Genomic DNA, 14,535 nt, shown 5'->3' with positions numbered 1-14,535 from the left:
CTGTGACCATGTATGTCTCATTTTTGTTAATGCCATATCTCAGAGAGAATTTCTTCAGATTTGTCACAAATGCTTACTTGGACTCACTGATGATCTGATATGATTTTGGTGGTCAAAGGTCAAAGTCACCATGAGCTTGCTTCTGTCATATTCTCATGAATGCGATATCTCAACAAGGCCTTTGGGAGTTTCCTAAAATTTGGCACTAATGTCGATTTAGACTCCAGAATGAACTGGGCAGAATTTGGTAAGTCAGATGTCAAAGGTCAAGGCTGTTTTTTTTTCCATAAATCAAGAATTCATATGCTAATAATGACAACATTTTACACAAATATCTAATAGGATAAAATGATGAAGTGATGACTTTTCATATCCAACAAGTCAAAGGTCAGCTTTACTACGCCATCATTATGCAAAAATGCTTCTCTGGCCATTACTCAGTGTCATAAGTCAGGATCAGAGGCGGAGACATTTGACCAGATACCAAATTAATATCACTGATACTCCTACCATATGTACTGATTATATCGTTCTGCTGTGCCGCCAGGGGGATGATGTTCAGAGACATGGATGTAGATTGTAAGTGATTGATTGATTGGTTTGTGGAGGAAAAAATACAGCGAGGTGGTAACTCTATAAATGCATCAAGTATGCAGTGAATAAGGGAACTCCAATATAAGTCTACCATTAATGCATTCAGTATGACAATTCAGTATAGTATCAACTCAGCTCGGGCTGGCCTACTGCAATATTTCAGCTAAAATAAGCAAGGTATGACCTTTATTGCATCTTGAGAGATACTGAACAACCTTCAGAAGGTTTAGGAATCAATGGCCTTATCTACTAGTGCTTTGTTGTGGCCAGTGTCTACTTAAACCGACTGCCTCTGAGTTTTAATTCTGTTTCTGAATTAGCAAACACTTGGCAAACTGCTTTCATTAGGGAGAAGAGGTCACAAGTGCGCTCACAGTGTCAGGATGTTTGGTGTGTGCTTCGTAATAAGAGAGAGTATGGTAGTTATTGAATGTGCTTTACAGTGTGGTATTCAAAGATAATTGGACTGGGCTGCTGATCAGCAAAAAGTCAGATTCGGAGGGAGAGTTTTCTAAGTCCCAGAGCTATTAAACACATGCAACATGTGCAAAGTAGAGAGGTATGCTGGGTGGTGTAGTTGATGATTCAATACTATGATTCAGTGTAGCCTATGTTGGGTTTAAGTGTGGGAAAAATGATAAACTGAGAGCATGATAAAAGAAAAGGAGGGATTGAGACGGGCAAGACAGAACATTCCTGTTTTTTTTGCCAGAGATAAAACTGCAGCAGAGAGAGAGTGGAAAGACTTAAAACACTGCACTTTAGTGGGATGAGCTCACTCATTTTCCCCTTTGTAGGCCCCTGGCCCACATTCAATACACTCACATAAGCACAGACTGGACTCACAACACACGTTTACAAGCTAGCCAGTACATGCAGATGTCTGCACAGCTCTCAAATGAGACATTTAATTGGTTGCTTGTATGTCAGCTTAAACTTTTACCACCAATTTAAAACATTGAATTATTTGACTGATCACGTTTGTCACCTGTCCGTCATTTGTATGCACTGTGCAGCACTGAGATGTGACTCAGTTTAGCTTGACCAAGTTAATGGTGTTTCAGAGTTATTCCACACTTGTTAAGCTTCTTGTAAGTCACTGATGACATTCCCACTACAATTTTTTTCGTCTACAGAGTGGAGACATTACAGGACAGGTTCATTCATGACACAGCAACGATTTGCTCAAGTTCATTTCTTGCCAGTGATGTTCAGGCAGTGCCTATGAAAGCCTAATAAGAGGGAACATAACATGTGATTAAAGCTTTAAAGCCTTTGTTTGATGTCCCTCCTCATCATCCTGTTTCACCTGGATTTACATTTTTTTAAAAGTATTTATACATTATGTAGTCTTGCTAACTCTGAAACCTAAAGCTTCTTATTATGTTCAGAATGCAATTTTTGCACACAGCGAGGAATTTTTCCCCCATTTCATACAGTATTGTTGCTCTGCAAAGTTATTGCTTCACTGACACAACAGAGAGAAATAATTTGATTAGGATGGCTCCTTTAACCCTTTGAAACCTGGGTTGACATCAGTTTTTTCTTGTTCTGCTTTCAGCCACCCTTCACAGGAATTTAAACCTTTAAAACCAAAGCAAATTGCTTTGATTTCTTTCGAATACATGGGGGAAAAGGCAGTCAGCAAGAAATTGGTAAAAGAAGACAACAAAATGACCTGAAAACTAGTTTTTAAAAAGAGAGAAATAATTATTAGAAAATTATTAAAGAAAGAGAAAAATGTCCAGAAAAATATATCATGATTTTTATTATAACATGTGTATTTAATATTATCTTACAAAATATATTTAATGATATGTATGTTTTTTAGGCACTTTTGTTTTGAGTTCCTTGCTTATTTTTGTTTTTTACTTTTCTTTCTTGCTAAATTTAAGGTATTTTTCTTGTTTTACTCTTTTTTTTTTTTTTTACAGAAATCAGGCCAATTTAATCAGATTTTAAAGGGCTGATGTACAATAGATATGTGAAAATTACTTGAGAGTACTGTGTTAAGACAGAATTTGTTAAGAGAGTAATGAGGCCACTTATGATGCTTTAAGGGGTCGATCAATGATTTGATGCGGATAATTAACTGCCGCAGATAGCAAATTTTACATCTCATGTTATCGGTAGAACTTTGCTGTGATGGTGGGCGATGGCTGCGCAGCCTCCACCAGTCATGCAGAGACATACAAATGGAGCTAATCAGTGGGTAGAGCTCCAGAGAAAGCAGGTGGCATTATTGGCTTTCATTTTAAGATGAATATATATGAATTTTAGCAGGACGACTCAAGAGTCTCTGACTGACTGAAAGCTGCCTACACCCACTTAAAAGCCTACCTTTCAAATTGAAAGCCCTCTTGAATTTTGTACACAGTCCAGCCATAAACATCTTGTTTTTATGCCTCTACACTGACAACAACTGTAGCTGGATGCATTACGTTTTCAGATTGTCCTCCCCACTTGTGAATACAATATTTCAAGAACACCTTGTGCCTTTGGCTTCAAGTCAGTGATGGACTGATTAGTATTTGGTGGTCAAAGGTCAAAGATATCAGCTTTTTCCTGCCCCAAACTACCACAATCATATCAGCCTTTAACCCTTTGAAAGCTAAGCAAAGTGGCTTGATTTCTTTCAAAAACACTGGAAGAAAGCAATGAGCAATGAAAGAAGATGTGACCCACAAAATATCAAGAGATTAGCAAAAAGTACAAGAGAATTACCTTAAAATTTGTAACTGAAAAAAGAAGAAAAAAATTGACCTAGAAAAGGTGCTTAAAATGCTTAAAAATATAAGTCTTTAACATGATTTTAAATATGTAATTCTGATAATTATACATATTGTTTTTTTCCCTAGCTTTTTTTTTTTCCTAAACACTTCTCTGTTTTAATATCATTGTTTTAAATCTACCACTTGTTTGTAGAACATTTTTTATGAGGCTGCTTATTGCCTTTTTTTTTAAAGAAAAAGTATCAATTTGCTCAGGGTTAAAAGATTTAAATACAAATACAAGAAAAGCAATGTCGCTTCAGGTTTCAAAGGGTTAAGGGGCTGCAGCATATTTTCTGTTTCCAGTGTGGAAATCAATACAGCATATTAACTTTAATTATTTGTATCCTAACATAAACAACACGCTGTACAACTAGCCAGACTGTGTAATCTATTGTCTGGTTCTGCTGCATGCTGCTTTTCCTCTCTCACTTCTTTTTCTGTGCAAATGAGCTTATTACAACTGCAATTCATTGCCATCAGAAAACATACAGCTTAGCTCCAACACAGACAAGGAGAAACTGAGTCAAAGCAAATCAATACACAAATCTATTACTTTACTGCATAGGGTCTGTGGTGCACAAAAAAACCTATATCAGCATCACTTTGCTAGAGGCAGGGGATCTCAGCAATTTAATTCAACTACAGGGACTAGTCTCTATGGCTGATACACCGCAGAACTGCAGTGCAATCATCCAGCTCGACTCCTCAACACTAGTTTTACTTAAACCTGCTTTCCTGCTGTAATGTCAGCAAATTACCAGTAAGTAGAGATTTGGATGAGTCAGAGGGATGTGTGTATGTGAGCGTGTGTGTGGTGCTTGCTGTGACAAAGTGTTATAGCTGCACTTGAGAAAGCACTTTCTTCAATCCACTGGGGGAGAAGACTCAGGAGAGCTGCAAGCTGACTCAGTCTCATCTGAAAAGCTCTGACTAGGGTCTCCCCAGAGGGACCTCCCTCCTCCACAAAGCTCCCTCCAGAGCTCCATGAGCTGGAGTACGGAGGATTGCTCGGCCCCCAAGTGATATCACAGAGCCGGCTCCTGAGAACACACTGACAGTGTGATGAGGGAGTATGACAGTTGGGAACGAAATAAAAAAACGAGACAATGAAATAGATTTCTATTCACCTCTCTGCCTTCTGATTCCTCAGTTGTCTGTTTCTGTGTCATGAACACACACATACACAGTGTTGGAAGAAGTATTCAGATTATTTATTTAGGTAAAAGTACTAATATCACACTGTCAAAATACAATGTTACAAGTAAAAGTCCTGCATTTAAAATAGTACGTAGGTAAAACTAAGTACTACTCATGAAAATGTACTTAAAGTATTAAAAGTAAAAGAACTCAATGCAGAGAAATCTTTAAAAAAAAAAGAGATAAACACCCCAAGACTCAAAATTATTTTCAAAAAGAAGAAAAAAAATCATCCAGAAAAAACTCCCAAACACCCAAAACTTAAAAATCAAAAAATAATAATAAAACACCCAAAAACTAAAAAAAGAAAAGAAAAGCCCTCAAAATATAAAATAATTCTACCTCAAACATACACATACACCTGGATACAAGTAGAAAACGTTCTCCCTAACATACCAACACACAACCTAACATTTCCCCGTTCTCGCAATCCCACATACCCATATACAGACACTGAAAATCTTAAAAAACTCATGCCTTTCCTACACATATACAGAGAAACTCAGTGATTGATGGCTCGTGAAGAGGGACACAACCACGCATGGTAAGCACACACGCCTTCTTGCCACAGCTTGACCACCCCGCCACCAACAGCCACCAGCACACAACGCACATAAGCTGTAATAACAGTCCGTTTTCATCGCAGCCTTGGGTCCTATCACACACACAGGGCACATACGCATTGTCAGACACAGACGAACACAGTTCCATCAAACTCAGATGGGTTTCAAACCGTGACAAGCTGGTCAAGCATACGACTTCAGATTGGAAATTGGTCCCAGTTACAACTGTTAGAATGGTTTTGTGGCTTTATTGTGTTTTTAGCATTTAAATTAAGATACGGGGACTGTTTTGAGAGGCAGTTAGGCTACAGAAATTAGTATTTTTTGTGACCTTTACCATTTAACATTTTTATTCATAGCTTCAGTGGTATGGTGTAATAGAGCTCCACAGAGGCTATAAATGTAATGCAGGGAATTTTTGTTGTTGTTGTTGTACACCCAATATGCGATACCTAGAGTGTTCATCTTAACATTATCTTTAATCCTATTTGTAAATCTTGTTTTGTTCAACATCTTAACGTATGATCCTACTCATTTTCTTGCCATGAGTTAGATAAGAAGATTGATACTACTCTTCTATGTGTATGGTAAATATAAAGTTACAGCTAACAGCTAGTAAGCTTAGAATTGCAGGCCGTAAAACGGGGTAGCAAACAGAGGAAAGCAGCATGGAGGCGAGGGAAAATATACCTACTTAGTCTCTCTCTTTCAAACTCAGTGTAGACTAAATTTTGAGCGACATTTCAGCGCTGCTTGGAGATGGGCAGTATTTAGTGGTGGCCTGCCGGTGCACCGGGCCAGCAAAGGAGCTAAATATTTGTGTCATATTTCCGAGAGCCAATAAATGCCAAAGGTCATGCAGAGCCATTTATCCTTGGAGTGAATGGTGATTGTAACCTTTTCCATTAAATACAAAAGCCAGATGATATGAGAGTGGTATCCATTTTCTCATCTATGTCATAATATTCCTTATAATAAAGCAAAATATCGTCTTTCATGTAAGGTTCACTTTTTTTACCCTGCATATCCACTTACATTTCTAGATCCTCCAGCAGAGAAGAGGAAACTCACCTTGTTCTGATGCCAGCGGGTCACATGATCCAAAGCTGAGGGCCAACAGAGTCAGAGAGGAGAGGAGAAGCCACATGGTTTTACTCCTCTGAAAACAGCTCACCTCGGCCACCAGCTGATGGATGAACAAACAGAAAAAGAGAAAGTCAGAAAAGTCAAATTCTTCCTTCATTCTGTCAGAGTGCCACCCGGTCTGCTCGCTCTGCAGACAGCTGCACATTATGCTTGACTCCTAAATAGAAATTGATGTATATTTATGAGTTAGTCACAGTTGATGTCTTAATTATGTGGTATGATGCAGGCTTTGTTAGTGGCATATGAATTAACCAGAATGTCCCTCATTAAGGAGTGTAACTCTATAAAGTCTGATCATAGTCATTATCCTGTCCATCTGGCTGGCCTTTGACTGGGCAGCTGCTACACACAAGCACACATGCATGTGAATATGTCTGAATGAGTGCATTTAAGTGTGCACACACACAAATGACCATATCCAGGAAAGAAATCTAAAACTCAAACAGAATATACGCATGCTGCTGTAAACAAATACCAAAACAACAAAGCAACAAAGCAAGATGCGCACATGAAAGTAAAATGATTTTCATGCAGGCTGGTTGGTCCAGAGTCAAACACACAGTGGGGCCAAAACACACAAACACATCTGGAGACTATTCCATTGGAGCCGTGGTTGTGTACACCAGATGCTTCCACGTGGCCCAACAACAAGGACACACACACACACACACACACACACACACACACACACACACACACACACACACACACAGAGAGTAAAATACATGCCACGTCTAAATAATCATTACATTCTGTCTCCCTCACTACAATCCCTAATTCATACACACACACAAGAATGTATGCACATAAACAGACCAACACCGCCCACTCTGACTCGCATAAACACATCCCAGCTGACCTGGACTTGCCCCCTAGCATGTGTGAGGACCCCATAACTCTGCAGTGTTTACAGGTACAGCAGGGCCCTCAAGGCAGGCAGGCAAGCAGACTGTGTCCCTGCGCACACACCTGTCCGGTCTGCCAGGAGAAATGACCCCTCCGCTCCCCGAGGGTACACAATGTGGCGCTGCTGCCCAGTGGAGGATACTGTGTGAATACCATCTAGCCTGACCTGACTGCCTGCAGCTTGCCGCTAACAGGACAATGTGGTGGAGGACAGCGTTTCAAATTATGTTCTGAAATAACGAGGACAGCTTGACATGCCCCACATTGTGAATTTTGCATTCAATTTTGGGGGCTGTCGACTCAAATATAAGGTTGATTCCCCTGTTTTATTCCATTTTAAAAGGCCAGGTTACCATTTTATGAGAAGAGGAAATACGCTGTCAAATCATGCAATGGCACAACTGATCTGTGACAACAGAGAGCGCCTATAATGAGTCCTAAAACCTAGAAATGAATTAGCATGTTAGCATCTCTGGTTCCCTTGTCTTTAAGTAAATCGGTTTTTTTTTAATGGGTTCTTGGCCAGACGTCTGAAATAAGGTCTGCGGTTAACACAAGGTAAAGATTCTTTGATGTTTTGTTCTACAACGTAAAATACATCAGTAAATCCACTCAAGAACTTTGAAGCCTTTATGTGTCTCAAAACAGAAAGTTGCTAACAAGTGGCTGAATAAGACTACAGAATGTCATCATGCCACGCTACGCGCAACAATAGCTTTTTACTTTACCAGGTGTCAAAAATCTTAAAAGTGGTGTTCAATAGTGAAGATTATCTGGTTGAACAAAACATGTCAGCATCATAAAGGTTTGTTTACCAGAGAGCTTATTTTCTGCAGTAATCCAAAATCCAACAGAAAAAAAGACTATAGGTATTCTGACGAGGGAACCAGGGCGACATTGGCTTCCAGGTTGGCCTACAGAAAAACTTCATCCCTGAGGCACTTTATACTGACACTTTATTTAAAAGTAGCTGCAAGCTAAACAGCAATAAGAGTGAACTAAAAAAATTTTCTTTTTTCATTTTCCCCTGCAGTTGGATGCGTGCACGGTTAATCAAAGCCTTAGACGGCTGAGTTTGAGCACTCCAAAGCTGCAGCCATTATTATAGGCTTCATGCCACATGATCACAATAATAAGAAAGTTCACAGTACATAATACATAATGCATCACAGTCCAGAGAACACAGGCTGAGGGAAAAGTTACAGCTCATTGCTATTATTATCTGGCCATAATCCAAAACAATTTAATAGGCTTCCTAATATGTGTTGCTATGGATGTCTCCCTTTCTCCTCCTCTCTCTGCACTCGCATCTGCAGCTTCACGGGCCACCCGGCTGGCCATGGCAGATAAAGGCAGTACGGGGTTAGGCCACTGGGCTTGGACGCTGGACTGGCCGTGAGCCCGGTAAGCAGGCCTGCAAGTGATCGGGTCACTGAGTACGAAGCCAATACAGAAAGGAAAACAATGACATATTTGAAAGTCTTCCAGCACTAAAAGCCTGAAGACAAGTGCTGGCAGACAGTGGTGGTGACCAATATCCACAATCACAACACAGGCCTCATCATTTCAGCTTGGATGTGTCATTTTCACAACAATGAATCTGCCTAAAAGATGCAGACCGAGTTCTGAATCATTTTGGTACCAGGTGTAGACCTTTTGCCTATTTTCTATTTCCAGTAGAGCTACCAGTTCCAGTACTTTTCATGACATGAATACACTGACAAAAAAGACACTGATATTGTCCCTTATAACAATGAAGGTAATTTCAGCTCAATGCTTAGCAATATTTGTTGTCACACATTTCATCATCATTGCCAGTGCTTACAGATGGAACAACAGCCCCAACACAAGCCTGTTTGGAGGAACACACTCTGACAGAGTTAAATGAAACATGTCCTCTCTATGGCCCGACAAGAGAATTGCTTATTAGCCACCCAGACACGGATGATTAAATAACAGTGAACCAGTAGCCCAGTGTTTAGACTCCTTTCCATCTGTTTAAATTGGAGAACTCTGCATAAATCTGTCAGTCATGTAATATTTGAGGGTTCACTGCCTTTTCAGCTGTCTCTCCCAGAATTCTGTTGCAAGAAGATTGATGGACGGCTCACTCCCGGGTGTCTGCTTCCAATCTACCCTGCTCTATCTCACACATACAAACACATAAACCGTAAATACTGGTTTGGGTGCTGGGCAGTGAAAACAACATTGTGATCTGACTGTGGGGGTCATGACCCTGAATGAATCCTCCAGAGAAAGCCCTCTCTCAGCAGGGGGTGTGTAGGAAAGTCCACTAAACGTTGACTGGAATGCAGCCATAAAACAGAGGGGCTGCATAATGAGTAGACAGTTAGACATGCAAGCATACATTGACATACATTCATATACAGTACAACATCTGCGCAACAGAAGGCAAAGGGTGACAGAGGTACGAAAGTGCAGTCAGAAAGACGCAAGAAGTCTGTCAGACAGACATGAATTTTGGCTTCCACACAATGACACAGGCCATTGGAAAACCATGTACTATTGGAGTAAGCAGAAGCAAGCACCCAAGAAGGCAAATGCTTTTGTATACAAAATCCTGAAAATACAACTGTTAGCTTTTAGTTCTGAGTTGGGTTTATTCTTACTATAAAATAATTAAAATGATTGTTGGATAGTTGACAGCCCTGCAACCACAAGAAGAATAGAAGTCTACAGTCAGACAAATTCATGGTTTCCACATAATCATGAGCATGACCTAAATTACATCATCTGCCCAAGTCTGCAAGGGTCAGTGTGGACTCCTTCTGAGTGATTCAATGTGAGTCTGGAGCTGTACGTGTCCATCCTGGAGTATGACCAAGGCTTTAGGGAAAGCGAGCACTAGGGCTTGACTCAGAATTATGCCACTTGAATCAAATTCAGCTGTTATAGATGAATATTTGACAATTGGTTTTGTTTTTCATACAAAGTTTTAAAGTTTGAATGGGCTCCATGAAACATTCAGTGCAGCAGCATAGACTTTATATAACAGCAGTATTTATGTTATATAGAAAACAAGCTAACAGCGTTAACAATGGGTCGCTAATGTGCAACCATGTTTTGCCCACACTCTAGAAAAGCCAGAGACTGTATTGTATTAACTTGCCATGAGCTGTAAATTCACCATTCCTCACTTTACAGTGCAGTCTCTCTCTCCCTCCAAGCCATTGTCTGCATGTCTGCAGCGGCATAGAGTAGCGCAAAAGGGCACTCACTCCACACCAAAATCTGGGGACCAAAAAGTCCCTAGAAGTACACTGCACAGACAAAAACCCTTTTGACTTGAAGAAAGCTCAGCCAACGGAGGGTTTCGAAGTGATTATGTGAGTGACCAACTTTCAAGAGGCAGTCCTAGTAAGCACTACAATAGGGGGAAAATGCTGTGGATTGTTTGTGTTTCTTTAAATCAATCACAATTGTCCTGGGTGGTGCTGAGCCCTGGATGCAGCAATGATGTCTAGTCAAGTCGTTTAGGTATCGTGTAACTTTTTGGGACTGTTTAACGGCTCGGTTGGGTGTTGGGTGATACGGGATCATATTTAGGTACTGTTTTAATATATAGGATATATAGATACAGGATAAGAAATAACTTTGACCTGTTTATGGTGCAGTCATAAGGATTCATCCTCTGGGGAACTATTTGTTAAATAAATTCAGAGAAATCCATTAAATAGCTGTTGAGATGTTTCAGTCTGAAGCAAAGTGATGGACCGACAGGCCAACATAGCCATCTAAAGAGCCATGCTGCTAGCATGGCAAAAAAAGAGAATGATGGATGTTGACATCAGTCAATATGCTGCCATCTTTTCAGTCACGCCTGGAGTTCTTTTTGCCAGATAGGACATATCAGAGCATTTCTGTTGAATGTTTTTTGACATTCAGAAGCTTCACTTTACAGTAATTCTGATATGTCATCATAAACATAACAATACAGCAACATTGGCTCCTGGAACTTTAAATGTGCTTCAGGCCAAACCTGAGAGTGCATTGCAGGCCTGTTACAAAGGGGAACTCTGCATGAATAAAAGTAACAAAAGATGCCCCGAGGCTTTGATAGACACTCCAGATATCCACTGACTGGGAGCAATAGGTACTTACAAACTAGCAAGGGCATCATCCAAAGCTGTATGACACACTAAAGGTAGACTGAGGCAAGTTTTTACTAGTCTTACATACTGGGCTGTGTTCAACCCACTTGGAAATTTGTGAATGAGAAACAAGCCAGCATAGTCACAGATGGTGAACAAATAGGAGGAGCGTTAAATCATAGAGCCCTCCCTCGGCTCAAAGCTCCACTTCCATGGACAGTTTTGTTCCACGTACAAAAGTAATCATGTAAAGTGACGCCTACTCTGATGGCGTAGTGGTTGGCCTTACGTCCATGCTCTGCATGGTTGAGTCATCCTTCAGCAGGCGGATGACCTGCTGAAAGCTGCCATTTCTGATAGCTTAATGTTCACTTCACTGTTGCCCTGAATAAGCAAAAAGTCAAGTGGATGATACAGTCAGCTGCAGGCCCACAGCAAAGGATACAATTGGAAGTAATAAATGAAAGAGATGCTGCAAGGCCCGCAGCTAAACTGTGCAGCCTGCTGCAGGTTAAGTGGGCAACACTTAATGTGTAGTAAAATTCAAGGACACTAATTTGTAATGTTTGCAGGACTACATTCCCCAGGGTCTGAAGAGTGAGTAGAACCTGTTAATGCAGGGCTACAGAGTCCCAGGAGATACTGAACCATACAAGGGTTTCCAAGCTTTTTAGATTGTTTTTTGTCGACATGAGCCTCAAAGGAAAGATATCTGTTGTTTACGGAGGGTGAAGAGGTAACACAATGAGGAGACTGACACCTGTGATCAGAAAAATAGAACAGATTTTCTCTCTGGTGAATTAAATATAAGCAACATTGAGCTGTTCTTCATTCTGCAGGGGAGGGGGGACTCCCAGAAAACGTTCAAGACAGGCTGCAAAAACCAGCAAACAGGGGATGCCTGAGTAATGAGAAAAACAGATGCGACTGTGGCATTCAAGCCTCTTCCTCAGCATGTACTTTTTCCCCCCTAGGTAAAGTTAGAGGCAAGATTGTGGACACTGATCTCAAATCAGTGCAGTGTGAAGGCTCAGACATTACTCAGTGTGAATGATATGCATGTAGCAGATCCAAAGACGGTGCTGCTCTGAGGCTTTTCCGTGCCACAAGGGGTTTGGATGCAAGCCTAGAGGATCTACAGTAACAAGTCAGCTCATAATGTGTTGTATTAACAGGGTTTTTCCTGGCTCCAAACTGGGTGGTGGTAGTAGGCAGCGTGGCGATTTTTTTTTTTTTTTTTCAGTTTCATAACATATTCAGTTCATGCCAGTTAAGCACAGTTTCAGATACTTCAGGCTTATCAGTTTATAACCACTCAAAAAGATGGTGAAAATGCATCCTTTCTGTAACTATAGTTTATTTATTAGATCCAGGAAGATAAATAAAAAGTGATTTAACACTAAAAGGGTCAGAATTCTGCCTACTAAACAGAACCTACTAAAATTTTTACATTATTTAGGTGGAGGCTCCAAATAAGCCCAGTGCAGTTTCTGTCTCTCTCTGCAATGCATGTCTTTGTCATTCTTGTGATTTTTAAAATTTTTATTATTATTTTTGCAAAAATATGACCAAAAAAAAAAGTTAAAAACTCCGTCAAAGCACTTGGTGTCAAGATCTGAGAGTTATGGGCTAACATACATTTTCACCTTGATATGGGCGCTCAAAGACACAGTGTTACAGCTGTAAAAGACTACCATGCTTATGTTTTACCTCCTAAAATCAATTTTCTTTAGCATCACGTCAAGAATCCCCCATGCATGATATGCTCAATAGTGACTCAACAGTTAGTTTGTGGTACTGGGTCATCTACTGAGTGATATTCCCATGCGATGCTGCAAAAGTTTCAGAATAAAGTTCACTGCCGTCATCTTAAAAACTACAGCCTAACCACATTTGCTGCGACGTTTCTTTAAAACTTTTTAAAACTTGCAAAGAACATTTCAACTATCGCTAACACGTCCATAAAAGCCATACCTTCAACTATTGATGAATCCACAAATTTGCGACCACATTAATCCGGAAATAAACGCCTGTATGTATCCAGGGGAATCTTGAGGGGCGATGCAGATGCAATTCAAATGTAATCCAGTGTGCCTTTTGTCCCGATGACTTTTTTTTCTGGAGTCTTCCTCCACAGAGAAAGGAGAGAAGAAAAAAGTTACTGCACGATTGTCCGTGTCTAACTTTTCCCCTCCCCTCTTTCTCTCCCGTTGCTGCACAATCCAAATCCCAAATGTCTCTCTCCCCCCTCTATCCCCCCCTCCCCCTTTGCTTTCGTTCTCTCCTTCCTTTTTTTCTTTCCTAGTCTCAAACTCTTCCCCCTGCCTATCTCTTCCTGTCTCTTTTCAACAACCTCTCTCTCTGTCTCTCCCTCTTTATGGGAGATCCCTCAGTGAAACGTGTGGTGACATCACCTTGTCCACAGTGCTGGAAAATGAGCCTGGGGCATCTCTCTAATCTCTCTACCAGGCCTCTACCCTCTCTGTACCCTCCACCCCCCCACCATCACCCCACCATCACCCCCACCTCCGCATCCTCCCCCACTCACCTCTCACTGTTTGATTCATGGCTTACTGGAGGGTGAGGAAAACTTCCACTCCATCTGGGTTAAAGCACTGTATTAAGACAAGAAATACAGATAATGACAGCACGACTGGCACATTATTGAGAAGAATTTATACCATTAAAATTAATGAACTTGCTTATCATACTTACCTTTGATTGACGGTCAGGTCCACTGCTTCCATATTGTTTTATCACTGAGTTTTATTGCATCCAATCCATAAAGTGGCCTCGGTTGCAGCCCCTGACCATTGAGAAACACTCGTCTTAATAGCCACATAAATTCTGCCTTTATTGTCAGTAAGCAAATAGTTCAGGAGGAGAATAAATATCACTTTGGCATTTGATTTATGTGTGTCTACCCCTCTGCAGTGGCTGAATAGGTGCTAAAGATATATATTATGCTCAATATATATTTATCTCCTTTGTTCAGAGGTCAGTTTCCCTATCAAGCTGTTATCTTACCTCATCAGTTTTAACCTCTAGCTCAGAGAAAGAAAAAAAAGTTCAAACGGCATGATAAGGGAAGCCCCGACATCTTGGTGAAGTGTATGACAAAAACAAGACTTTTCCATTTCCAATTACTTTTGCAGCTGTCTGGTAATGCTGCAACCTTTTGAACTACTACCCAGATGTGACTTTTTGAAACAAAAATATTGGCAGAAACAAAGCAACTTGGCC

General features: G+C 40.5%; 1 protein-coding gene across 5 annotated transcripts in view; it reads right to left on the bottom strand.

The window, feature by feature from the left end:
- Positions 1–14,535, bottom strand: part of col16a1 (collagen, type XVI, alpha 1) — a 176,917-nt gene that overhangs the window by 113,808 nt on the left and 48,574 nt on the right. For all 5 annotated transcript variants that reach the window (XM_088090134.1, XM_088090133.1, XM_088090137.1 and 2 more), the window contains 4 exons: positions 14,008–14,098; positions 13,841–13,907; positions 13,267–13,417; positions 6,200–6,314 (listed from right to left, as the gene is read on the bottom strand). In XM_088090134.1, the coding sequence (XP_087946260.1) occupies positions 6,200–6,275 (76 nt within the window). In that variant the 5' untranslated portion in view covers positions 6,276–6,314; positions 13,267–13,417; positions 13,841–13,907; positions 14,008–14,098. The remainder of the gene's footprint in view (positions 1–6,199; positions 6,315–13,266; positions 13,418–13,840; positions 13,908–14,007; positions 14,099–14,535) is intronic.

This window comes from Plectropomus leopardus, chromosome 17, assembly GCF_026936395.1.
Source record: "Plectropomus leopardus strain MGB_pleo_1.0 chromosome 17, ASM2693639v1, whole genome shotgun sequence".
NCBI lineage: Eukaryota > Metazoa > Chordata > Actinopteri > Perciformes > Serranidae > Plectropomus > Plectropomus leopardus.
Note: the sequence above shows the minus strand (reverse complement) of the source record. Positions and strands in the feature narration are given on the sequence as shown.